Source organism: Battus philenor, unplaced genomic scaffold, assembly GCF_028537555.1.
Source record: "Battus philenor isolate CCGP_79_NKW_IND1 unplaced genomic scaffold, ilBatPhil1.0.hap1 SCAF_6, whole genome shotgun sequence".
Classification (NCBI taxonomy): Eukaryota; Metazoa; Arthropoda; class Insecta; order Lepidoptera; family Papilionidae; genus Battus; species Battus philenor.
The window spans coordinates 6,794,041-6,821,255 of record NW_027181726.1 but is presented as its reverse complement, the minus strand read 5'-3'; the positions used below and the strand labels follow the sequence as shown (position 1 = coordinate 6,821,255).

At 35.4% G+C, this 27,215-nt stretch overlaps 2 protein-coding genes across 4 annotated transcripts in view; both read left to right on the top strand.

Moving 5' to 3' along the window:
- Positions 1–24,597, top strand: part of rut (rutabaga) — a 104,930-nt gene extending 80,333 nt beyond the window's left edge. The window contains exons 8-22 of one of the 3 annotated variants that reach the window (XM_068773969.1): positions 5,968–6,126; positions 7,607–7,751; positions 9,916–10,089; positions 10,865–11,056; positions 13,859–14,044; positions 14,852–15,130; positions 15,658–15,959; positions 16,646–16,805; positions 17,464–17,547; positions 17,885–18,031; positions 18,338–18,551; positions 18,632–19,925; positions 20,378–20,572; positions 21,465–21,543; positions 21,631–24,597. In XM_068773969.1, coding sequence (XP_068630070.1) covers positions 5,968–6,126; positions 7,607–7,751; positions 9,916–10,089; positions 10,865–11,056; positions 13,859–14,044; positions 14,852–15,130; positions 15,658–15,959; positions 16,646–16,805; positions 17,464–17,547; positions 17,885–18,031; positions 18,338–18,551; positions 18,632–19,925; positions 20,378–20,572; positions 21,465–21,543; positions 21,631–22,053 — 4,033 coding nt within the window. In that variant the 3' untranslated portion in view covers positions 22,054–24,597. Of the gene's footprint in view, positions 1–5,967; positions 6,127–7,606; positions 7,752–9,915; positions 10,090–10,864; positions 11,057–13,858; positions 14,045–14,851; positions 15,131–15,657; positions 15,960–16,645; positions 16,806–17,463; positions 17,548–17,884; positions 18,032–18,337; positions 18,552–18,631; positions 19,926–20,374; positions 20,573–21,464; positions 21,544–21,630 lie in introns of all 3 variants that reach the window. The other 2 variants (XM_068773968.1, XM_068773970.1) reach the window with 2 other exon arrangements.
- Positions 24,598–25,484: 887 nt separating this feature from the next.
- baz (bazooka) overlaps positions 25,485–27,215 on the top strand; it is a 58,561-nt gene continuing 56,830 nt past the window's right edge. Inside the window, exon 1 of the mRNA XM_068773593.1 lies at positions 25,485–25,982. Coding sequence (XP_068629694.1) covers positions 25,839–25,982 — 144 coding nt within the window. The 5' untranslated portion in view covers positions 25,485–25,838. The remainder of the gene's footprint in view (positions 25,983–27,215) is intronic.

Genomic DNA, 27,215 nt, shown 5'->3' with positions numbered 1-27,215 from the left:
TCTCACTAAAGGATAGACTGATACCGTTGGTATTTAGAACTTTGTAACATAAAACCCGTACGCTCCGTTATAGATTTAGAGCTGCGCTGAATGCGGCTTCGTGAATAGTGTTTATACTGGCTCTTAACAAACACATCCCTCGATCCTCTGCTGCTACATTTCTACCATATTCATAATACAATACTCAAGCATTTACTTGTAACAGTCGTTGAGATTCTCAAAATTTTATTTGCCTATCCACGTATGCAAATAACATTTTTTTTGAATAAAGTTATACCAATATTTAATTCTTCGCAATCGATAGCAGACAAATTTTCGTCACGGCAACGTAGATTGTCAGGACAGGAGACTTGCTCCCGTGGACCAAAACAAGCCCACCAAAACCACTATGGGAATCATTGTGATAAAATAACAAGTGGCTCGGTGCTTATTATCAAATACAATTCTTTTCTCTTTCTCTTATAATACAGTATAAACGTTGTTTCTTTCTGACAACTCGTTAAAACATAATTACTATGCCAGACATACTCGAGTAAAATCATACCAAGCCGCCGTAAAAATTAAATTACCCGACTGTACATGAATTACCGCTTTAGCTGTTATTTGCATGTAGTCACAAGAGTTATAAATAACGTTCATTTATGTCCAAAGGCCTATTGTCTGTTAGTGCAGAGTGTGACATTATTCGTGCAGTAGAAAACAAGCGCATTAACAGACGCTAGAGGCCGTTCCCTGCTAAACAAAACTGACATAATATGCTCTTGTCTGATGCAGCTCCGCGTAAACCATGCTATAATACAAATTTACATGCTGCATTTTATGAAACGTAACTTAAGTCATGTGAGTTAATGTCTTATTGCGAATAGTAATCTTAATAATATTCAAACTTGTTTATTCGATTTCATTTTACTATTTATAAAGCAAAGAAATAGAACATGAAGCCTTTGGAGATTGAGCTATAAGGTTTTTAAATAAAAATTCAAAATTATTATTTTACGAACATTTTGAAAGTAATTACTTTTATAATTAATGACAGTAAACAGAGGTAAACACTTTATTTGTTACAGACGCGTCATATATATATATATATATATATATATATATATATATTTATATATTTATATATATATATAAATATATATATATATATATATATACATATATATAAATATATATATATATATATAGTGGTAACTTCTCAGCAATATCGTTCTATTAGTACTACATCACGATGCTGATTTTCATTTACCTTCATGGCACAGAAACTGTTTAAATTTGATCACGTGTGTACCGAGCATCTGGGATGGACTGTAAAATAACCGTAAAATTATTTTATTAGTAGGAAAGTCTGTAAGATACGTTCGGTGCTGTCAAAACAAAAAATGTTATCGCATTGTTTTTACTGTTATCATATGAGAAGCTAGTAGGGTCTATAAAATTGAGTATAAAATTGATAATTGCATTTTAATAGTTGTGTTTTTTTGGGGTATCCTGCTTAGATACTTTTCGCGGCGGCAGTTTATACGAGATTTCTATCAGCTAAAATTGAAGCCGTAGTGAAAGTAGTGGTTCTAGTAGCGTGATTACTTACAACTACAAGTTTTGTAGATTGAGAATGCAGTTAGATCCTAAACAAGTTATATAAATATGGGTCACGTGCATTATATTTTTTATCATTTGACTACGCCTGAAAACTAAGCTAAACAGTTCTAAACTGGAGAGTTCATCAAATATAAATCAGCGGATTTGGCCCAAAGTGGGAGATTTATGTTGAGACTGAAACGCTTAATAATATTTCCGGATGATGCCATAAAAAAGCTTCGTAACAAAAATAAATCACACCGAAGCCAGAAATTACTACGCTGTCTTCGCCGGCAAAGATAAGCAGCACACAGGAGATACCACGAACCCGATCTTACCCGGGATTCCATGAGTATAAATACTGAAAAATAATCAGGTTTAGCACCCCAAACCCTCTGCTGTGTGCTATCTGTAACGTGAAACGTTGAATGTCACTTTACTAGCTAAGCAAAAAAGTAAAAAGGATCCCAACTATGGTAACATTAATTAGCGAAAACTAAATATAATTAAAGTAAGTTTTAGGTTAATGAAATTGAAACTGGATCAATGACCCTCGCAATGTTTTAATGCTTAAACATAAAAATACGCATTACACACAGTATGAACGCTCTGTGCGACACGATAATATCTAAATTGCCTATATCGTTTATAATTTGCACAATTAAGCAACGAATTAAACGTAATTAGACCTTTCATGTTTCCGTATTAACTTGATTATTATCATATTTACCACGCCTTAACAAAGTTCACGGGCGTGACAAGTCGCTTGTTACAAAGACAAGCGAAATATTTAGAGCGGAATTAAATTGCTGCGCGAACAATAAATTGGACTAACTACCGACACAGCCTACTAATATTATATATGTGTAGGTTAAAATTACTTACGTTTAATTAAAATAGTGTAAAAGCTTCATTTTTTATAACACGATAAGCCGAGACCAATAAGTCATTCCGGCTTTTGACATACAAGATCCTTATAGTTATTTTCCCAATAATTTATCTAGCTACGGTGGTCTCAAAAAAGAACACGTTTGGTCGCTGTAAGACCATCAGAAAAGCACGGCGAGGTGAACGCTGAGGAAACAAAGCATGAGCACCTGATAATTTCCCCATCTCCAAAAAAATCCAATAAAAACTCGTAGCGACCGTTGGAGTCTCTTTGGAGTATCTTCTCTTTCTTTTCTTGGCCTGGCTCCGGTTTGTAACGAGTGAAGCAGGTGCCGAGTGGATCCATGGAATGCTAAATTTTTACATATTTCATCGTCCTTTCGAAAAAAAAATATTCATGTCAATTAGACGTCCACTGCAGGGCATAGTCATCCCACAATTACCGGTTTTGCTTTACTTGTATTCAGCAATTTCCACCGTCGGTCCATATAGAGGGGGTTCTACCCACGCAGCCCTAATGGGTATCGGTTGCACGAGTGATGTTTAGCAAATTTTCAAACTATTAAACCTACACAAATTTATACTACAATATATAAGTAACTAGCTGATCCCGTAAACGTTGTTTTGCAAAAAAAAAATTAAAGTTTTTATTTAACAAATAAAAATAAGAGTTGATCGTAGAGGGGTGAAAATTTAGGGTTGTATGTATTTTTGTATCATAATAAAATAAAAACCAAAAAGTTGTCTAAAAAATAAAAAAAATAATTTAGGGGTGGACCACCCTTAACACTTAGGGGTACGGAAAATAGATAGTAGCCGATTCTCAGACCTACTGAATACGCATATAAAATTTGGTAAAAGTCGGTCGAGCCGTTTCAGAGGAGTTCAAGTTCGAACACCGTGACACGAGAATTTTATATAAGTAATGTTATATAACAGCATTCCGAAAAAGATTATTCTGTGATCAATCAGAATCAATTAATTATATCCCGAGCAAAGAACTCCGCCGCACTATTCGCTATACACCGTACATCAACTAAAACATACTGTAATTTTATAAAGCAATCTTTGTAAAAACAAACGGTGGCATACGGTGCCAAGTGTAGGACCATTCGTCTCACGCTGTCAAAGCGTTTTAGCTGTGACGTTATTATTGATCTCATAAATAAATTTACTGGGGATTTGTTTTTAACATTGCTTATTTTTCTTGCATAGTCTAGATTCTCACGTCAAAGTGTCCGTTCTCGTAAACCTTTTATCTTGTATCTGAAATAACTTACGGGAGTTTCTTTCACCAGTTTCTTTTGTGTACATTAATAGCAAACTAGGTTAAAGCGTGGTTAGAAAATTGAATAAAAAATTCTTTCAAGGTGCCTTCTTTTTTACTTCTAATGTCTGTTTATGAAAATTATAAAATTAGTTCAGTCAAAATAATATATGAACAAATTGATTATCATTGAATTTTGTTTATTCTACTTATAAAAGCAAATTTAAAATCAACCTTGCTGGAAAAAAACTTTTTTAGGTTCTTCGGAGTATATAAATGATTACAATTTCAAAATTCGGGTACGAAATGTTCTAAAAGCTGCACAAGTTAGAAAAACGGTGTTAGTAAATTTCAATCTATAAAAAAACTACGTAAAAATAAATTGAGTGAACCAAAGTCTTTAGTTTTGAGTCTATAGTGCTCTTTGAGCACTATTTTATATCATTTAGTTACTACAAAAACTGTTCAAATATAAAAGGTGACGATAAGAAGACAGTAGTGAAAATGTACTTAATAAACTAAAAAAGTATTTTGCTTATAGAGTCCAGATGTATATGTGGGGCATCGCTATGAATACGAGATGATGAGGATGGTCATACACCCATACATCCAAAGATTTTTAATATAAAAATAAGAACAAAAAATCAGATAGAAAATAGAGAATACTTGACATGTCATGATTGTAAACATACACTCCACATTGAATGCACAAACGTCTCTAGCACAAGACTTCACTTCAGGAGTAATGGAAGAAAACAATTCTGGAAATGACTTTCACGAATATCTATCTAGTATTAGTTATATTAAACTAAAAAAAAAGAAACAAGTAGTGAATATTCAAACAAAAATACACTCGGCTTCTTGATTAAAATATCCGATGTTGAAGATTTAGAATACCCATCGTTTGAGTCTACGCCGGCTAATAGATGCGGTCCAGTCATTGAACAAAACGTATACACACTTAACGTATTCTCGATATTTAAAAAAATACTATCGACCTACAACAAAAACCCCTGTCAGCAGAGAAAAAATTCTATTGTTATCAATGAAAATAAGATTAAACACGCGAATAATCTACTCAAAGTAGAAGTAGTATTAAGAAAATCATAAATAAAAGGTTACAAGCTGGTCAAACTGTATCTGGAATACATTTTTTTTGTTGAAATACCTTATAACAACTATTTTCACGAACTTAACTTGACTCTCGACATGGATTGTTTAAATCTATTTACTTCTGAGCGACAATTTACGTATAATCAATAAAAGCAAATATAATAATTATAGAATAAACGAACATAGTGACTCATTGATAAATAAGTGTAACAAGGAAAGAAATATGTGTACGCAAACCCAACAGCTTAATCAATCCGATTCCATTGATGAGAATGAGCTGCCGAAGCCTTTTCGTTTATAAAAACATATTTGTACTTCACCTAAATATTAACGGCCTACTAAACAAGATTGATTTATTAATAATAGTGGGCTTGGATGAGCTGTCGAATTCTAATCACTGTCGACATTATCTGTATAACCGAGCATGATAGGACCATTAATGATACTAAGCAACTAAATCTTTCTTACTACTCATTAGGAACCTATTTGTACAGGTGCCATAAAATAGAGGCTCTTGTATTTTAGTAAAAAACTCGCATAAATTTTATGTGAAATTACTGAAATAAAAATTCTTAGCATTTCAAAATTGATCGAATGTTGTGCGATTTAATTTCTATTACGTAAAAAAGTTGTAATATGTATTTATAGAGTACCGAAAGTAAACGATTTTCTTGGGCAAATTATATGTGGTTCTGTTCATTTTTTTCGTGTAAAATATTCTTATGTGGTGATTTTAACATTGACGTGCTAACTAAATCTAATTTATCTGGCAATTTTAAACAATTATTACTTAGCTATAATTTAAAACCTATTAAGGAGGCCAAATGAGTGGGTCATTTGGCCAGCGGAACATGTATTGACAATATAATTCACAATATCCGTGCATCCAGCGGTCAGGTATGTGGACTAGCACACTCGAACCACACGGCGCAGTTGTTGCGATGTTTGGTTCGTAAAACCTGTATCTTAGACCATTGCACACAACACAACTTGGAACTACTAAAAAACTACCTTCATTCTTTATCTACTGATTACTGAGAATACTACTGACCCCTTACAACTATGCAGCTTAAGTTATCTGCAGATTAAGAGTATAAAACAAAGTTAATTTGTTACAGATCAGTAGTGGAGGCGACGGACGTGCAATTAAACATGCGCGTGGGCATCCATACGGGGCGGGTGCTGTGTGGCGTGTTGGGCTTGCGCAAGTGGCAGTATGATGTCTGGTCCAATGACGTCACACTCGCCAATAACATGGAAGCAGGCGGTGAACCTGGGTAAGCTGACAAATACTTGTTGCATAATTTATTATTATTTTAATCATGGGTTAAAGCAGTGTTCAGCAAACCACGATTATTTAGACATATGCGGCTTGATCATCTTTATATAATTTGACATTGACATCTCTATATAAAATTTTATTTTTGTGTTGTTTGTATGTCTGGGCTAAAAAAGCAAATTTTTTAATGTGTCTTAAGTACATATAAACAATTTCATAATTTATTAAATCGGGATGATTATCTTTATTATATTCGATGAGATATATTTGTTTTTTATTTACTAATTGGTTTTGTCTCGGGTATTCGTTTATACTGCTATTGTCACACAATATACACAACAGACAACGTTTGTAGCGAATCCTTAATGAATAATGTACTTAATTTGCACGAATCAAAATCAGTTAATAATAACGCATTAATGTCAATGTTCTGAATATCAATGATAACACCGCGTGTTCCAGTGTCACTGATAATGTCACAGGGCCCGAGTTGGTTTATTACTATACGCCAACAGCCCTTTGCACATTAATCTGTCACTCCGACACTCTCCTCTCGTCTACTTCAATATGAAATATGTTCATTATTTATTAGTTATTCGAGCTTTTAATTATGTACAATTCATATCTTCATATCTAGTTTGTGTAGTGTTTATTGTAAGATGAAAAGAAAAGTTGCTTAGTAAGGGTAGTAACTTCGATACGCAATTGTAACAAGGGTTAAGAAGTGTTAGGAACTTGACATGAAACGATGTGGTTATGATATGTAGACTGCCCAACATTTGAAATATTGATAAAAAACATCCTTTTTTGTTTGGGTTTGTTGGAATGGTTCATCCATTCAGCTATAAAACCCACATCCAAAGAATATCGCATAAACACAATGTAATAGCTACATAGCCTCAAAAAGTGTGACCGTAGAAGGAAAAGAGAGCCCATCACGATTAAGCTAAGAAGTGAAGATGAAGATTGCCCCGTGTCCCGGAGGACTACAATACTGCAATGAGAATAATTATCGATAGGTGGAGGAGGAGGTATATAGTACATTGCAAATCAGATGCTGGGTACTGTGTTTGTATGTTCTCGTCCCTCTTTGTAATAAAACATTCACATTTCAATACTAATAATAAATTAAAAATATTCTATGAAATAAATATTTTAAATACATATATTATCAGCCCAAAATTACCAATATATTTTGTCTAACAACAGTGCCTGTGTTTTGTTATTAAAATGTATGTAGATTACTATTTTGACACGCAGAACAAATGTACAAGGTAAATTTATACACTTTTTTTTTCATCAACACCATCAGGGATGAGCATATCATTTAAATTTAAAATTTGTCATCGTGGCTTATTTGAAAATGCATTCAAAATATTTATGTAAGTTTTAAGTCATGTTTTAAAGATAAATAGGTATCAAATATGAAAATGTATTGCTGCGTGGATTTGTAACACGCTTTGTGTAATTAATTACAGGCGCGTACATGTAACGCAAGCGACATTAGAATGCCTCGGCGGAGCGTACGAAGTGGAGCCGGGACACGGAGCTAGTCGCAACGCGTATCTACGGGACCACTCCGTGCAGACTTACTTCATTATACCGCCGCCGAGACGACGAAAAGTTGGTTCACTGAATATACATCCTACATATCATTTAAATACATCCAACGTTCACGCGGCTTCAAATCTGTATATTCATTTATTCATATTATTATCCACTTAGGATTATTTACAATGATCACTTGTGTAAGTCATGCCAGAAGTGCCCAGTTTGAAAGAAGCTAGAATCAGATAAGGCTTCTATAATTTAACTTAAAGCTACGAAGTTTCCACATACATCCTAATCTCCGAAGAGACCACAACAAACTCAGGCGGCTATTTTTGTCACTTTTATATAATATCCTTAATGTAGTAGAGCGATTCATTTCCAAGCTTTTATCCTCGTTTCGTATCGCGGTGTGGTGTTATGATACGCAGAGGACGTTGCTACCCATCCTCTTGAAACTTGTTTGTGAGCAGTGGAAAACCTACATAATTAATGCACAAGATGTGATTGATAAGATTCTATCCTGGGAATCAAACCCGCGACTTACGATCGCAAGTCTCATACTGGTGCTCACCAGAACAGTGGTACAGCTACCACTGCCTAAATTTCTTTCAAATAATGAAAGCTCTATAATAGGATTTACATTAGGAACATAATCATGTAATCTTCATTTGTTTTCGGTTTTTTATGTAACATTTATTCAAACTACTTAGAAAAGTTTATGAAAAAAAAGTATATGAAAAGATTGGCAAAAATAAAAATATTATTTAAAAAATTACTCTACCAAAGACATACTACGTTGTATAAGAAAGCCCCTGATTAGCGATTAGCACATAATCATATTTGTACTTTAATGATAGAATTAAAATCATTAACACAAAATCAACAAGTTTGTCACAATATTATCTTGAATTGCAATTGTCTATATAAAAAGGTATCAGTAACTTCAAGTTATTAATTACAACTGAAACTATACCAAACAATTTTTTTAATTCTTTCGGCGAAGCAAGTCTACATATTTATTAAATCTTCATTATGTTAGATCTTTATTCTATAAGTTTTATTATTGCTATGTTTACATTTAAAACAGTATGCGTGTATATTTAAGCCCTTAAAATGAATTTCTGCCTAATGAAGAAGCTATGTGTCAAGTAATTTAAGTGTTACGTTTAGAAATTACCTTTGTTTTTTAACGAAATAATAATATTCTTTACTACTCCTTTGCTTTCAAAGGACGTAAATCTTGTATTCGCGACGATATTATACATTTAAAATAAAACCCAAAATGACTGTTTTTTTCATTTTAATAGTTTACATGTTTCAAATAGTAAAACTGTTAAATACAATTTGAAGATTTATTTTTATGAATAGTTATGATACTTTATATATAACTTTTTAGGTTCTAAATTTATTTTATTCTTAGCTTTTATATCATGGAATGACGCGTTGAGTAGATCTTTGTAGTACATATATGATTTCGCTATAACCATCAAAAACAATTTTGTACTACCTATGGATTCGGAATAAAAAATCTTACGCAGAATATCGCATATGTTGGTTGCTTTCCACAGTGTGCCTTCAAACATAATTCGTCACTGTGATATTGACTTTCTAATTAAGAACAATTTGAATGGCAACGGGGCGTGGTTAAACAAGTAATGATAATTATGCATTCTTAATTTGAAATTATTACAGCTGCACAGTAATCAAGACATGTAATAAAAAAAGTTATATTACTACCAACTGTGGACTCACAACATCGTCTCTGAAACCATAAGGTTTCGAGACTTGAAATTTGGTAAAGATATTTCTTTCGCTGACAAAAGGTTGTCTAAGTATAGATTTTACGAAATGCCACCTGTAAGGGGTCGGTTCATTAAGTTGGATGGGGGACACCTAGTTATATGTAATAGTGTACATAAAAGTTGACGAATTGATCTCTTTCCCTATATGTAAAAAAACTAACCAAACTCTATTGCATGGTTGCACAGACTTATTAAGACTAGAGACCGACAATAAAGAATTGATAATAATTAGAATTCGATATTTTTCGAATGTACGAGAGTATTATTTTTGCCGTCGGCGGGCCACTAGTAATCGACCGGCGGGCCGCATGCCGCCCGCGGGCCGCGTTCTGTGCATCCATACTCTATTGGGAAAAACAGAAAGGTGTGCTACTGTATGCCGATGTAATGATGTTAAATTGAGCCTTGATAAAGCATGTATTCGTACATTTCAGATGTGCCTATCAGCTGGCGTAGGTCTCGGCACGGGGTCGCGGCGTAAGCTATCTTTCAAGAACGTGTCCAACGTTGTCGTGCAGCTGTTGCATTCAATCAAATTCAACGTCGATGTACCCTTTTCCAACATGGCCGCTTCGCCGCAAGAACTTAAGGCCAATGCCGCAAGGAAGGTATTTATGCGACCGCAACAATGCCCGATTACACTTTAAATAAATTATTTATATATTTGAAATAAAAACATTATTTTCTATTTGCACCTTGACATTTTTGTGTCTTTTTACGTTACCGGACATGACCGCTTGATACGAGGTCCTTGTCCACAAACTTATCTTTCTCTTCGAATTGTATTATACAAGTGATTAATATTTTTTTACGGAAAACTGTTCGCGCTTGTAAAGGTAAGTCTATATCTTATTTATTTACATTTGTCTGTTTTTTAAAAGTTTTATTTAAATAAAATAAATTATAAACTATGAATGATTAGACTGAATGTTATTTATTTTAATAAGTTACGATCGCAGTAATGTTATTAAATAAATTTAGTGTTTAGAAAAATTAACATAGACATTGAATGATGTTTACCTTTAGTGATTATCTTAGTTTCATCATTTGTCTCATGGTAACTAATATATCGTATTTTTGAACAGTCTAAATTCACGTAGTCAAGACAAATAAAACATAGTAGTCACATGACTTTATGACACAATATGAAATGTTAATCTCAATACTCGTAGATTCATTCGAATCATTATTACCTTTGTAATTATAGTTTTTTTTTTGTTATACAATCATAAAATACATGTTAGAAGGCCATGATTTACACAAGATCAGAGTACGGTTAGTGTGAGCAGAGTACGGTTACAGCGCGTGGTAAGGAGAAGTGTGAGCTTGAAGTTGTATTTGAGGACACGTTAGGAGAAGGGTACAGGGTTGGGGTTGTGTCAGGTGCTGGACCTGCGGCGGGCACTCCACGCGGAACCGGGATCTGCGGAAGCGCTGCGACTGGCAGCGCTGCGCGGCGACGACGTGAGCGCTGCGACCGACGCCCCTTCCGCCCCCGTCGCCCCTGCAGCCGCCCCTCACCACCACACTTTCGACGCCGTTATGCAGCACCACGCCCTGCGCACCCACCCCACGGTCGCACTTCTGCCCAACATACAAATATGCACACATTTACAAACTTCTCTCAATTCTATCACGCACTCGCGATTCAACAATATTGTTATATATTTAAATGCCGGATCCTAACTCTACCTTATTGGCATTTAGAGTTAAAATGCAGTTTTTAGCGACATAGCCTTATAAGCACTTTACCTAAACTTCTTCATTTAAAAATACTGCTTTCAAGTTGTCATATAGAAATATCTATATCTATATAATATATATATGTATGAGTCATAAAGAAATATCTATATATAATAGCTTGGGAGCAGCCATCTATTCTCAGAATGTGTCACACTTCTACTCATTTAAATTGCAGAAATATCCGAGTTGTACTTCTTTGTGTATTCTTTAGTCTATTTTGTATAAAACTTGTGTTTACATAGGTTGCTTAAACAGATTTCGTAAATTAAATGATATCATTTTATTTGTCTAAAGTCTGTAAAGTAAATATAAAATTTCCTTAAATACATTAACTTAAGTAATACATAAGGTAAGATTCGTATGTTGTTAAAAATAAATTTAATATCGATTATTTATGGCACTGTGCGTTTGTGGCAATTTTTATTACCCATTTATTAACGTTTTGAGGTCTGGCATAATTATATCCAGGGCTCTGTTCGCTTACAAAAAGCAAACATGTTTAAATTTGTAGAATGTTATCTGAAATTTATGTAAACGTATATTATATCTGTTATTAGCGCGTCTAATTAAAACAAATAAACAAATTAAGACAGATTGCGCTTGAATTTCCTTTTAACTCTTAGTTTGAATAGAAGCTATGAATGACTTCATTTATGTATCAAAGTAAAGGTTTGTCTTACACTAAATAAAAATATTTACACCTTCTTTTCACTTCATCGGTCTAATATAGAGATTATACACTGGACTACAATAGTATTTGCAAATTGAGCTGTAAATAAATCATTGCGAGAATGTATACGGAAACTAGGTAATGCTTAACGGAAATCTGTGCAGTGTATTTTCGGAACAAAGCAATTTCCTCTTGTCATATATTCACAGCTGCATATTTATTAAAGACACACAATGTTAGAAAATCGCGAGTGCGTGTAACAATGCATGGACATGTACACACAATCTGAAATTGAATATAATACTATACTTTAAGTAATTAAGAGCGACGTAGAGTGTGGTTTATGTGACTATAGTTATATAATAAACCATGTTTTATTTCTCTCACTGTATTGGTTTTCGCTTAAGAACCTTGTACATGGAAAGCATCGGAAAAACTATTCCGATGTTTTACATATGAGTGTCAAAAGATAACCTCGCTTAATGGTTTTCTAGTAGTTAGTTTGATTTTTAGTGGTATAAGAACTAAATCTGTGCTGCTTCCTCTATCGACTTTGACGATATGCACCGAGGCTTTCTCACGAGTACTACTGAAATAATTGCGTGAGGTTTCAATACGATTTCGCTTTGCACTTAACAACACGACTTTTTTAGCCTCTACCACCGGCCCAGTCGACAACCTAGATTTACACAACCCGTTACTACAAATCCACCCAATAAGTATTTTGTGTCCAGCTAAAACGAATTAAATTTCGATGTTCCTTTTAAAGTTTAGTATTGGTCTGTTAAAACTTTCGTACACCGATTTCTTCTATATCTGTGATCCTAAAAAAATATTTTTCGAATGTTTGTTACCGCATATTTCCGAACGAAACTGACAAATACGCTTCGTCCTATCGTAAGTACAATGCAAGATTCCCTTTACGAATCTCTTGGTGTTGTTTTCACTTTTGTCGTATCGTATTGCGCAACACGTGGATGGCGTTCACGGCGACTAACATACGATGTCTGCTCATTGTTTTTCAGATTATCCGACCTTGGACTTTAGTTCCACAACAAATACCCGATGAAACAGTAAGCGCAGACAAAAATGTTGTTGTGTATTATTATTGTTCTCCCCCGTTCACCGGGTGACACACATTAACATCCCCGTTCTGATAGGTACTCTTTGTCCACGGACCATGCGCGACTCGCGGTCGGCGGCACCCTAACCTCGCTGCAATACATTACCTGAGGACCGATATTTACGGCGCGAGCATTCAGTACCACACACACCCATATATTGAACTAATTAGCTTTCGAAATTGTGAAATCTGTTATGTTCTTAAGATTGTTTTATTGAATTTGATTGAGAATAAAGCTAAACGCACCGAAATGTGTTTCACTCGCTGCCCCAACGAGCCTCTCCCAGCACTAGAGCATGGCATGATCCTACTTAAAGTGCATGCAAGGAAACGTTGTATGATATTAATGAGTGATATAACTTATCTTTACGCTTGACTATTTCACATATTGCTTTTATAATTGTATATCTCATTGACGAAAATTATAACGATAAATAATCATATTTTATGAAACGAATTTTCTACAACAGAACTGTTCGTTTATAAATTGATGTTGTAATAATACAAAGCTATATTCCATAAGAAAATCTCGTCTTAAACGTGTTAAATGTTCTTGTTTATACTTTATTCTATTGCTATTCTAATATATGCGATGCTGCTTCGGATACCGGAAATTTTTCATTCTAAGGTCAGTTCAAAAACTGAATTGAGCATGATCTCCGGCATGCGGTGGACCCACTGTGTACCCCGTCTATTACCAAAAGTATACCCCTTTCTATAAAATATATTTGCGTCTCTTCCAGACCCTTTTCGCGGTGTCTCCCTATTTCAATCAGTGTACATAAAATAATTTTTATATGTTAATATCTTGGAAGTACAATTGTTTGTTATGCTTTCACAGAATAAAGTTACTGAGAAGTTTAAGCGACCACTAAAAAAGCGGCACTCATCCGTGTACCACCAGCCCACGAATCGCGTCAACAAGTACCTGGCACAGGCGATCGATGCACGCTCCGTGCACCGGGAAAAGGCCACGCATGTGCATCTGCTAACTCTTTGCTTTAAAGACGCGGAAAAGGAAGCTCAGGTACAATATATTAAACATCTATCTGTGAATTCCTCCGAGTTTTGAGTTTTACAGTTAACTTGATTGAAAGATTAAAAAAAAAAAAACCTGGAGAAAGGAATTCCATGATCTCGTTCAATCTGATCCGCATCGCACTCGACAAAAAACAGCGACAGTAACTGTATTTTTAATGTTATTATGCATTTAATAATTATTAAGAGAAATGGGGCACTGGATAAAAAGACAGAAATATATTCCAGACAGAATGAATTTTTATGTAAAAATTTGAAAGTTCTTTCTAACGATTTCGTTAAAATTATGTATGACGGCTCACCGAAAAAGTTAAAATATATTTTTTAGTAGCCCAGAGGTATCGGTATAAGATTAAGACTTGCGATCGTAGGGCGCGGATTCGATTTTCAGTACACAAGCTTACATATACACACTTGCATTAATAAAATTGCTTGCGACTGCTCACAATCAAGTTTCCAGAGAATGAACAGCAACGTTCTCTACATACAATAAAATATCACACTGTGATCGCCTACCCGCCAGTTAAGGGTGGGAAATTAGGTTTGTTAACTCATTTGGTTCATTACATAGTTGATATTACGGTACTTCAATTTTTTTTAAAAAAAGAGCTACAGTTTCTGTCCGGCTCTTTACAGATCAGCTTTCTACGCCGGTGGTAGCTTACTACTTATAATATTAATATAATCGACTCCTCAAAAGTGTGTGTAAATGCGTACTTGAGTAAAGTTATTTTGAATATGTTTTTCGAGTTCTCCTAGCGACAGCGTTTTCTGCTAACTTAAATTTGAATTACAGTATCGTGCTTCGACTGACGGCGGATGGGCAGGGTCGCTGGGCGCGGCTCTAGGTGCGCTGGCAGCGGCCGGCGCTCTGCAGGCAGCTATACTGCCACGCACTACCATCCTTCTGCTCCTGTTCGTAACTGCGTTCGCGTGGTCAGCAGCGGTACTGGCGCTCACTCTCGCCGCACGCCTGCGTCTCATACCCTGTGACGTGTCACGCCCCTTCGCTCTCAGAAACGCTATTACTACTTTTACCATTGTATTAGGCTACGCTGTGGGGCAGGTCAATGTGGTGAGTAACATTTCAAGTTATTCCTCCTACATCTTTTACTAAAAAAACATAAAACTCGCCTTTTTAAAACGACGACATCAAAAAGTAGTAGAAAATGATCTTATGTAATATCTACCCAATACGTGACTGATGACCGTGCATCACAGTCCTTAATCACTTTAACTTATTCACCTTAAGAAAATTGTGATCAATGTCCATATCAAAAGATCAATTCGATCATCATCATCAACAAGACAGACGTACATCAGAGATGGTGAACCAGAGGTGTCCCTATAAACTGTATTCACATTTTGACTAGATTAAGATTTTAAAAATTAATATCTAAACTTTTGGTAAAAGGGCAAAACTGTGAAAACGAGAAATCCTTATTTCGTTAACATATGTGGAGTACGAGCTACCACAGCTTCATTTTAGTTCTGCTAAGTTTCTTCCGACTGTTCTAGGTAGATTCAACTTGACGTCAACAAGAGATGTAATATCCATCGTATGTTGAGTAAAGAATAATTGAGTTTGAATTCAATTTCCAGGTGACTTGCCGAGAAATTGACGTGTGCCGAAACTTAACCGCTAATGTGACCACAATGAGCGAGATCCGCGCCACGACGGGGCATATGGCGGCGGCGCTGTGGGGTGCGAGCGACCATCGCGCCTGTCCCGTGCCGCTGTACATCGCGCTTGGCTGCTGCGTGGCCATGCTCACCGTCGCTGTCTTCTTACGCCTACCCATACTCATCAAGGGCATCCTCCTCGCGGTCATGACTGCCGGCTACATTGCTGTTATACTGGCATATCACAAGGACCTATTCGACTGCTACGATATGATGACAGAGTAAGATCTTCATACATATACAGGGTGTAACATGACTGATGGATAAAATTTGGCCCAGGGGTGGGGTACATCAATATATAACCATTTCACACCAATGTTCAACAATTTTCAATGGCTGATGTTTGAAAATATTTTTTGAAAATACCCGGTTCCTTCATAGGATTTAATGACACTTATTACACATTAGACCCATGATTTATAGACATTAGGCCTCATGAACAGTAAGTCTTCTGTATTATGGCCTAAGCTTTCTATACACTCGTTTAACGGGAATGAAAAGCATAATAAACTTATATTATTTTTTGCGGAAATCTAATTACAACAGTTGCAAAAAATGTTATTATAGCGGTTTTGAAATTTTAAGACAGTGACACATTTTGTTATATTTTAATCACATTTATTAGTAAAGACGCCATTCCTACCATGTCTTCCCGTTGACATTTACAACTTCACAAGGTTTGAAGTGAATCCATCTACATTTTTTATTATACTAAACTTTATATTGAGGATGCTTGCATGGGAGAAAATCTGACTGGGGGCTATAATTGTGTTTTAAGTGCGATGTGAGCGCTACATTAACTCAGAGATAACATCAGTATGAATTTTGTTGGTGTTTGAATGATTATAATTAACTAATACGGTAAATGTTACGTATGCTTATATTAATAAATGTATCATTGTACCAGGGTGGGTCTGGTGGGATCCGCGTGCGCTATGTGCCTGTGGACGCTATTACTAGCCCTGGGAGTACTGCTGCACGCACGCCAGACCGAGTGGACCGCCCGACTCGACTTCCTCTGGCAAGCGCAGGCGCGAGACGAGAAACGAGACATGGACGCATTGCAGGTCTAAATATATCATTTATTTTTACACATTGGAACCCGCATCATTGTGTTTTATGTGCCTGAGCGCTAAAGGTGGAAACTTGTAATTTATATCTTTAAATCATCTATCTTTATTTGACCGTTGGCATTTAGAGCTTCAAACAGATGGACGAGCAAAGGCTAAACGTCTTTGCAGTAATTAATCTCCTAAAGAAGTCTGAAGGAGTTTAGAATTGTGCCATTTGAACTGATAAATCGATGAGGAACCAGGGTTTCATTAAGCTCATCATGGGACCTCGGCTTTGCTTGTTAATCGAAATGCCATTAATATTCTAATTATTACTCTAAAGAAGAAAATCTCTTCTCGATCTGATGGTATTATATGCAATTTTTTGATTAATGAAGTTTATTAAAGATTAAAATGTGAACTAAGTCTAAATACCGTAGTACTTAATTCGGTCGCGGTTTGTTAGCATTATTATATTCCTTTTAGATGCAGGCAGTAAGACGAATAATCTTGCAAAAAATATTACCATCGTCAACGACAGTTGGCACCATGAGGTGCACTCAAAATTATGAATTGAAAAACCTAAATAGACATCTTACTATTTATTACTTATTTAAAAAGTGAGTGAGATGTTGACCCGATAATTTACAGAGGATATCTCTTTTTTTCACAGGCATCTAACAGAAGAATATTATTCAACTTGCTGCCAGCGCATGTGGCGACTCATTTTCTTGACAATCAGTTCAGAACTAATATGGTAATTATATGAAAATGTTTCAAGTATTATTTGAGTCTAAATTTCTGAAGATATATATAATTTCGTCATATAGACGCAAATTGCGTTTTACTTAAGTGTAAATAATCAAGCAAAATATCGAATGAAATATCAAGCAAGGCTAGTGAGCTTTGTTTGATATTATCACGACTTTCTCGAAAAGATCTAATTTCACGGTTTTATGAACATTCCATTAAATATATTAAAAATTTCCACGAAATAATTACATTTACCTGTTATAATAAACACAGCAATTAATGTTATACCATCTAAGTTCTTCCTGTTTTGTCAAGGTAAATGACAAATGTGTAATTGGCAGGACTTATATCACCAATCGTACCAGCGCGTTGGCGTTGTATTTGCCTCAATCACCAACTACCATGAGTTCTACATGGAGCTGGACGGCAATAACCAGGGCATGGAGTGCTTGCGTCTTCTCAACGAAATTATTGCGGATTTTGATGAGGTAAAGTATGGCACGCCATACTGGCTAATAATTTGTAACCTTATTTGTTGACAGTCATGATGTTTTATGATTGTGGTTCCCATAAATCAACACACAGAAACATTATAAAAAAAACTTATAAAATAAATTAATCGTAAGGGGCGAGAATTGGGCAGATAGACACATGGAATCTTTTTCTTTCTTAATGTTCATGGCCCAACATAGTGAACGTTATAAAAAAGTGATTCGAATAATGAAGTGCTACAATTTTTTTTTTGCATAAATTTAAAGCGAAAAATTTAAACAAAAAAAAATTATTTCTTACAGCTGTTGGGTGAGGACCGTTTCAGCCCAATAGATAAAATTAAAACTGTCGGATCGACGTACATGGCAGCCGTTGGACTCATACCGGACAAGAAAATGACAGATGATCCCAGTACGAGAAAACACATGGCCACCCTCGTTGAGTTCGTGTTTGCAATGCGAGACAAATTGAAAGATATTAATGATAACTCTTATAACAACTTCATGTTGCGTGTTGGTAAGTCAACAGCTAACTATTTAAATAGTTTAATCTTAAAAATATGGTTTAATAATGTCTTATTTTTGGTTTTTTTTTAGGTATTAATGTCGGACCCGTAGTCGCCGGTGTAATAGGAGCACGTAAACCTCAGTATGATATTTGGGGTAATACAGTCAACGTGGCGTCACGAATGGATTCCACTGGACTTCCCAACCACACACAAGTCACCGAAGAAGTTTACCAAGTATTAAAAGATATGCCATATCAATTTGTTTGCCGCGGGAAAGTAAAAGTTAAAGGTAAAGGTGAAATGACAACGTACTTTTTAACTGATCGAGCTCCGGACAACGGCAGCACTATGAACCCTTCGAACGGTCAACCGCAGAACCCACCAACTGCATACGGCGGAGTTGCGACTCCACTTGCGATGCTACAGAACTCTGCGAGGAGAGCTGCAGCTCAACCGTCAAGATTGCCTCCCCTACGTGAAACATCAACAGCTGGAGAAAATGAACCTTTGCTTCCGTCAAATGGACATCAAAGTAATGGAAATAATCACAAGGGAACCAAAAATCGTCGCAACAAGGAGCAAGAGGATACGCCTCCTCCACCACCGCCGCATGGCATATCGGCAAATCCAAGATGGCCTCCACCTCGCGCCTTAGTTCCACCTTGGCCACGGCCGCAAGAGCCGCGTCCACCGGTCGTACATAAACGAAGACCGCCGACTAGACTTCCGAGACCGAGGTCGAGCGAAAGTCTACCATTGGCACGAAGTCCGCGCGTTCATTCTTCCGCGGACGAGCTCAGTTCTCTCACTCGGTCACCCAGTCTAAGCTCATCTGATGAAAGTTACTCGCGAACCACTGACGCGTCTCCGTCACCGCCCCGACCCGTTCCGTGGCACCCGCCAGCTCGACCGCAACGGAACGAAGTTAATTCAACATACGACTATCCTGTAATTCGGGGAAACAAACCAACTGCTAATGTAATTAACGAAATATATGCGAAACATAAAATTTCGAGCAAACCTGTGTTAGAAGACAAGATACTTGACGATATTAGTTATCAAAAGGAGGAAGAAAAGTTGCACCGGAGTATATTGAATATGCTGCAGACGTCTGCGAAAAGAGATGGTTGTAGTCAAACTGATAAGAAAGATGTATCGAATCGTCTGGCTCCTAGGACCAATTCGTTCTCCAGTTCGGGGAGCCGCCCAAATAATTTAAAACATTTAAATCATGACAGCAGAGAAGTTTTCACAAAGCGAAGCCCGTCAGACGTCGCTTGTGTGCCGCCATTCGAGAGAGAAATACAAAGGCTTCTTGATGATAAGAATATTATGAATAATCCGGCCAAAAATGAGAGGAAAGATCTTAACTTAGAATTGAGGTAATTTATTTCATTAATATATTCAATGTAGTAATTTCTTTAGATGTTAAATCTATTTACGCAAGAAATCCCTTTTGCATATTTTCTTAACTAGATTCGCTTTCGTTACTGTGTTCGTACTGTTACTATAGTTTCCTAAGACCATGAAATTGAATCCGACGTTCTTTCACCTTTGGTACTAGTCATTCCATAGAACTTCGTCTTAAGCCATTTAACAATTAAGCAGTCTCCAAGTTTGTGTCTATAGCGCTTGCGAGTGGAACATTCCTACCGAATTTTATGCCTCTTATCCTTATGTTTCAGAAATATCGTCATAGGCAGTATATTATTTATATGTCAAAATTTATCAAATATGTGTAATCATTAAGTTGCGTATAAATATTCATATGTAGTGTATTTAATTTATTATTACTTAATTTCTAACATTTGAAGATGTTCCTTAACCACAGCAGGAGTCAAAACGCGTCGTTGGAAGCAGCTCGGGGCACTAACAACAATAGCAGTCCCTTGCACGCGGTGGGGTTGGCGGCCATAGCGCAACTGGCGCGGCGGGAGCCTAGTCCTGCGCCTGCTGAATTCCCCGGCGTGCTGCCCACCGACGTCGTGGTGCGACTACCCTCGCCTGTGCATCGCGACAACAGCGCCAGGCGAGTTTTTTTTAAGGAACATCACAGCTCATCTTACTAATATTGACAGATTTTACAGGTTTCGTGGATTGTGGTAGGCGCTAGTGTTTAAGAGTTTTTTTTTTACTGGACTGGGAATGACTTAATATTGGGGCTACTTACACAGACAATCGACGCATTGGACAGTGCCCAAAGGTCCAAGAAGGGATATTTGCTTTGGTAGTTTCCCTACACGCATTTAGCATTCCCATTTAGCAATGATGAAAGAGAATCCTTTTTTGATCTATTTTTTTATCTGACATCATTTAAGAGCTCCCACAAAATCTACCGGTTTTCACCACAATCAACAATAATTTAAGATTTCAAATTTATTGGCATTATGCGCAGGATGTCGTCTTCATCAGATTTATTTATTACCTACAATAAGTATAACATAACATTCTACTGAAATATTTATTTCTGACATCTATGTCAGACCATGGTTAACATTATCCCCATTCTGAATTTGAAATAATTAAAAATAAACAGCTATTAGATTCTTGTCTTTAAACCCTAAGCTGCGAAAGATTCGATTGATAAAAAGTAGCTAGTCAATATTAAAACAATTAACTATGTTACAAGATTTTGTTCTCATTTAACGTGAACGAATATTATTTGGAAATAATTTAATTGTTAGGCCTTTTTAACTAGGAATTAGTAAACATATCAGTATTTTTATTCGTGTGGATTTTTGTTTGGCAAGGATATTATATGTAGGAACCTACGATCACTTTGTTTTTCCTGTGATATTAGCTTAGTAACGAAAACTTGTTTAAACAGCCACTTTGTTTAGTATATTCCACAATCTGTCTGACATAATCTTATTATGTATTTATTGTTTGAGTATTATCTATGTTTTTCTTCACCTTTACAGTGGGACTAGCGATAGAAAAGTTGAAAGTACTACCAAAGAAAAACAAGAACACGACGTTCAGGAGCGACTACAAAACCGGGTATGTAGGATTAATATTGAAAGTCTATAATACTATGTCTTTATGATTAGAATTGAAAACATATTTAACTGTAACTTACTTTTATAGGTGGCCACATCGAACCATAGAGAAATGGCTTTATATGGCGAAAGTCAATCTGAATGGAGTTCGTCTTGTTCGGAGGGCGAGGGAGAGTGCGAGGGAGGGCAGCCGGAGAGCACCGGCTACACAACTGACGACCCGGCCTTGGAGAATGTTTCCATGTTAAACGAAGCCGGTCTAACAGATGCGGAAGCAGCCCTTAGTGATGTCAACTCTTGTTACTTCGATCGCGACGATGACGTTTCTTCTAGAGCCTCTTCTCGCCTTCTGGACTCCGAGGCACTTGTCTCCCTCGAAAGCCTTAGTGCCATATATGACTCTGACGAGCCGGCTCATAGGTACTTAGCGAATATACGCACTGTCAGTGAATCAATAACGAGGAATTTCGGACAGCCCGCGCACGTTACTGACGGCGAGAGTGACGTTTAGTGACTGTTACATACTTTGCATTATCGCTTCTTTATTGAACTGGCATGTATTTGATGCGTTGACCGTCTGTATATTTAAAAGTTGTGATACTAAAGTCTCTTGATGGCATGGTGGAGGATCCAAAGACACCTGGACTTGTTGGCGACGTATTTAATTTTATCGGGCTCTCTATAAGTAATACTCAAAATTTTCTTGTCTGGGATTTAAAGTTATTAATTTTAGGGTTTGATTCGTTATCTTTACATGTTGTCGAACCTAACAAAAGAGTTGTTGTCTCGCAATAGAGAAAATTTTAAAGTAATCTTTATGTTTCCTGCATCTGTTGTGTAGTTTTTGTGTAAATTGTCGATATGTACCTAATATGTACTAATGTTACGCTGTATAATATTTCTTGTACAGTTTAACGTGCCATGTGATGGCGCTTCGGTTCTTGTAGCAGTACGCGATGATCTCTACAATTATAAGGTGCTCTGACTTAGAATTATTTGTTGTTTATCTTGTGATAATGGAATAGGAAGTTGAATTCGACCGACCAATGTCTGTGAGTCAGTGTAGTAAGGGTAAGGGCTGGCCCCTGTTCTGTACAATCTAACTTACATTTCAAAGAATTATAACTCGTATCTATCTAATGTATTGTGAATGTAGAAAATAATATTATAAATGTAAGGATTTTGCATTTCAATATATATTTAGCTTAAACGTTGTTACCATAGTTCCAACTAAGATCTTTAGAATAATCTGCTTAATCTTTAAAAGGCAACTGAATATGTTTCATCCGTATCAATGTTTGTCTCCCTGATGAGGGTTGTAACAATTCGTCAATGGGGCCACTGGGTGATGGACGACATAAATATACAGATACCTTTATCTGATATTTATACCTACAGTCCACCGTTTAGGACTCAAACTACTACATATTTCTAAAAAATAATAATGTTTACTTATAAATTTGAGAATCATTAGTAGTAGCACAAAACAATTGTAAACTTAAAATAATTAATTTCTGTAGACTTTCTTAATAAGAAGTGTTATTTTTAGCCATCAAATCAACTTATAACCTCGTGTTTAGAATGTTTGACGTGCTCTTATATCCCCTTTACTTTTCCTGTCTAGTCACTTAATCTTCTATGCTTTACTGACATGTACTGTTTTACATTGTCTTCATACGCTTAAAAACAATTTACTTATTTAGGTTTCACATTCTCGTAGTTCCAAAATATCCTAAATTTAAATAAAATCTTTATTATGCATTACATACAAATTGATTAATGTGACATAAAATAAACGTGTACCACATTAAATATGTTATTATATAGTTTAACGTTGCTCTCATTTGTTTACCTATATTTAAGCCATACAATATTTAAGTAATAAAAAAGTATAAATTTAACCTTAGCTGCTATATTAATACAGTACAGAGCAACAACGTCGTAGTTCGTAGATAAATAAAACTGTGAGACTTAATAGTACAACTGATACATAAACACCAATAGCGAATATTTGTTGTAGAATATTCTCCATAATAATTAATCCTATTATTTTTATTAAAATGTAAAATCATTGTCAATTTCGTGTCATTGTTATAACTTTAAGATGAATTCGATTATTATAGGTATTATATTTATTTGTAACTAATTCAGTTTGCTTGTTCATGAATAGATTTATCTGTATTCGGCATAGCTTATTGCATACCCAACTTGCTACAATTGTTTTCATAATAGCAAAAATAGACTACGGGGAAGAAAATTGTGTTGTAGATATTAAAAGTTGAGTTCGTCGTATTATCTTACAAAAGAAAATAGTGTATTACTATTGGTTTGAAAAATTGCGTTTAAATTTCTAACAGGCGTTCGGTGCCTTTTTATTAGCCTATAATAATTTTTTGATAAACATAACTATTAGCTCTCGTGTGGATTCTTATGAGGTAAGGTGATCGGATCCAGAATTTTTTACTATATTTGTCACAAACTACGCAGGTGGTTAGTTCGTGTACTGATGGTAATGATAACGGGTAGAATTTCACGGGTATAGATAAAGTCAAAAGTTTTGAAGACAAAATGTAGAAAAAAAACTGGACTGATTAATGGTAGGTTGTCAAATACGACGAAGTGCTCCAGTGAGATCTACAAATTGTTATACTTGTAAATATTGTTAATCGGCTGTCAAATGCAGTTAAATTTATATTTGTTTATCGTAACTGACATAAGAATCTAATTTTGTATCTCGTTCATATTTTTTTATCTTTTTTAATATAGTGCCAAATACTGTGAAGTATTCACAAGAGCATAAAAGTTTACTATCAACTTTCTTTATGAACTCTTCGTTTTTTGCATTAATATGTCGGCCACTCAACTATCAATATAGCAAAAGTTTTAGAAGGACATTGTATTTTAAGTAATATCATTTCTCTTTTTCGTATTTATTTACCTTAAACTTGCATTGTATTAACTGAAAAATACCTGCATCACATTCTAATTTCATTGTTTATTGTTTTTCATAGCATTTCGAATAATTTTCGATTTTTAATATAATATTGTAAATACCCTTATTACAGTACATTAGATATATGTCGTATTGTGTAATTTTATTTATTTGAAATTAATTGAGCAATATTAATTACATTTAATTAAAAAGGAACACATGAATGGACATTGTTTTTTATTTACTTTACTTTTTCCTCGCAATCTGGTCTACGTTATTTATATTTTCCTGGATGTGCCATAAATATGAGACGGTTTTAAAGTTAAGTTAAAAACTTTAAATAATACTTTCATTTTTTTATTAAATAAACTCTCTTTACTCCTCATAATCGATGTTACTTGTGCTGGAACTAGCTACCAGAATTAATATACTGTATATGTTTACAAGTCAGGTATGTTATGCCGGCTTACGGCTCGTTTCCCGCATACCAATGATCTAAGTTTTGAAATACGTTATGGTGGGAATGGATATGGACTGGTAAAGTAAAGTAAAATATTTAGTTAAATATATTTTTGAAAAGAATTTCGAGAAAGATCTACCAGTATATTGATGAAACACATTGATTTTTAAATATACAAAAAGATTAAATTAACTCTTCTATTAATTCAGGTGATGTAACTTATTCTTAAGTAAAATTAAATTAAAAAAAATTAGAAACTTCTGCTAGGAAGAAAGTGGGAACATACTTAAATAACAAAACGATTTAAGGACTAAAACCTTTATTAGAAAATTATAACACTAGATAAGTATATACGTTAATAAATATATTAGAATGAGGCATAGCGTAGTAAGGCAGGTATGACGCGGCATGTCCACAACACAAGCACACAGCTGCCCGGCCCGACGCCGTCGACCATTGGCTGCGAGCGAGAACCGGTCGCGCCGCACCCCGTCGCCCCCCTTCCGTAAACTCCCAAACGAATTCTTATTCATATACCTTGCAACGACCGTTGATGTCGTGGAGTAGCCGGCTGCTACGTTTGGTTTTCGCGTAATCTTATCGTAATTTTTCTATAGTGAATGAAATCTTTTTATTTTGTTATATTTAAATACTAACTAAGCGAGTCTTAGTTGTTCTATAACGACGGTGAAACTTTGCTCATCATCGCTATGAAAACACAAAAGTTGCCTCGTGTTATTGTCCTTTTTGTTTCAACGGTGCTTGGTGAGCAGCTACAGCATAGGGCTACTTCCATGTGCGTCAGATAGTGAGTGATGTGCCACAGTTTTTGTTAAACTAATTTAATGTTATTTGGTGGATATATTGCGTCGTAATGCGTTGTATAGCGCGGTGTTTTCGCTGAATGAATAGAATGTGTAGTGTTAATATGAAGGTGACTGTGTGTTTTGGTGCCGTTCGGGTGCTGGTTCCATGCGGCACTGGGGATCTTTTGGTCAGGGACCTCGTACGAGAGGCTACACACCGATATAAGAAAGCTACTGGACAGGTCAGTATTATTTCCTGTAAACAAGTATAAATTTTTCGCGCGGATTTTCTGAGCTGTCATTGGCTGGCTTTCCTCTAATATAAATGTTAAAATAAATACAGATACGGTAACCGCTTATAAAAGATAAGCTGACTTGTTGCGAAAAAAATTAGTCATTTACATATTTCCATTACTATTTATTAAAATTAGTAATTATGTTTACCGTAGTAAATAGCGGAGTGCTAAAGTAGGTAGGTCGACTATAGTAATCTTTGCCACAACTAGTTTTTGCATACAAAATGGTCTTTTTGCGATGGAATGCTCGATTATAGCTGAGCAAGAACCACTTTCGCGGCAATGTATCAATTCAGAATGGGCAACGTGCATTAGCGGTGCTAGAGCGATGCGGTCAAACTAGATTCACGCACGATTTGCTTGAAATTCATAATTTATGTGTCATACTTTGCTACCTCCACTATTAAAGTGATAACCTGGTTGAAATGCCTTTGTATATGTTATATACTTAATATAAGTCACGCCATATTGTTATGTCTATGTGAATGTTTAAAAATACCATAGAATAGACAGCCTTGGGAATTTATTTACAAAAAGGTATTGATTGCAATTGATAGTAATGTATTTATTTAGTTTCTTAATGACTGGTATGGCTAAAGTTCAAATATTAAAGGTAAAAAGCTCACATTCACCTGCTGCAAATAATATATTTGCTGTCCGTATAATTATTTCTAATTGACATGAATGTAGGAAGCCGTCGACCTTGTATGCACCTTTGCGACACCATCGACTTTTAGAGTACTACAGATAATATAAGACATGAGTCTTTGCTGTTTCATAACGAACAAACAAGATCAGTATGCCATGTCAAAGATGGAGTTATTAACTAACTTGCATAATTTGATAGCAGGAATGTAGTGATGATTTTTCTACGATAAGATGACAATTTAATAACACACAATGTTATAAATACAGATTGTTATTTTTTAGTTTAAAAACGAACACGGGTATCACCAAATGTTAATTGACCTTATCGGTTCATAGACTTTCAAATTGACTCATGAGCAAAGTGAGGGAAATATGCGCACGTTTCAATCTTTATTCCGATACGCCTTATCCAAAAAAAATATGATTACAGATATAATAAATGACGGAATTGCAATAGTGTAAGAAAGACTGTTCTCAAAATTCGTGTTACTGTTACTAAAAATATATATTATTTATTTATTCTTTGTCTCA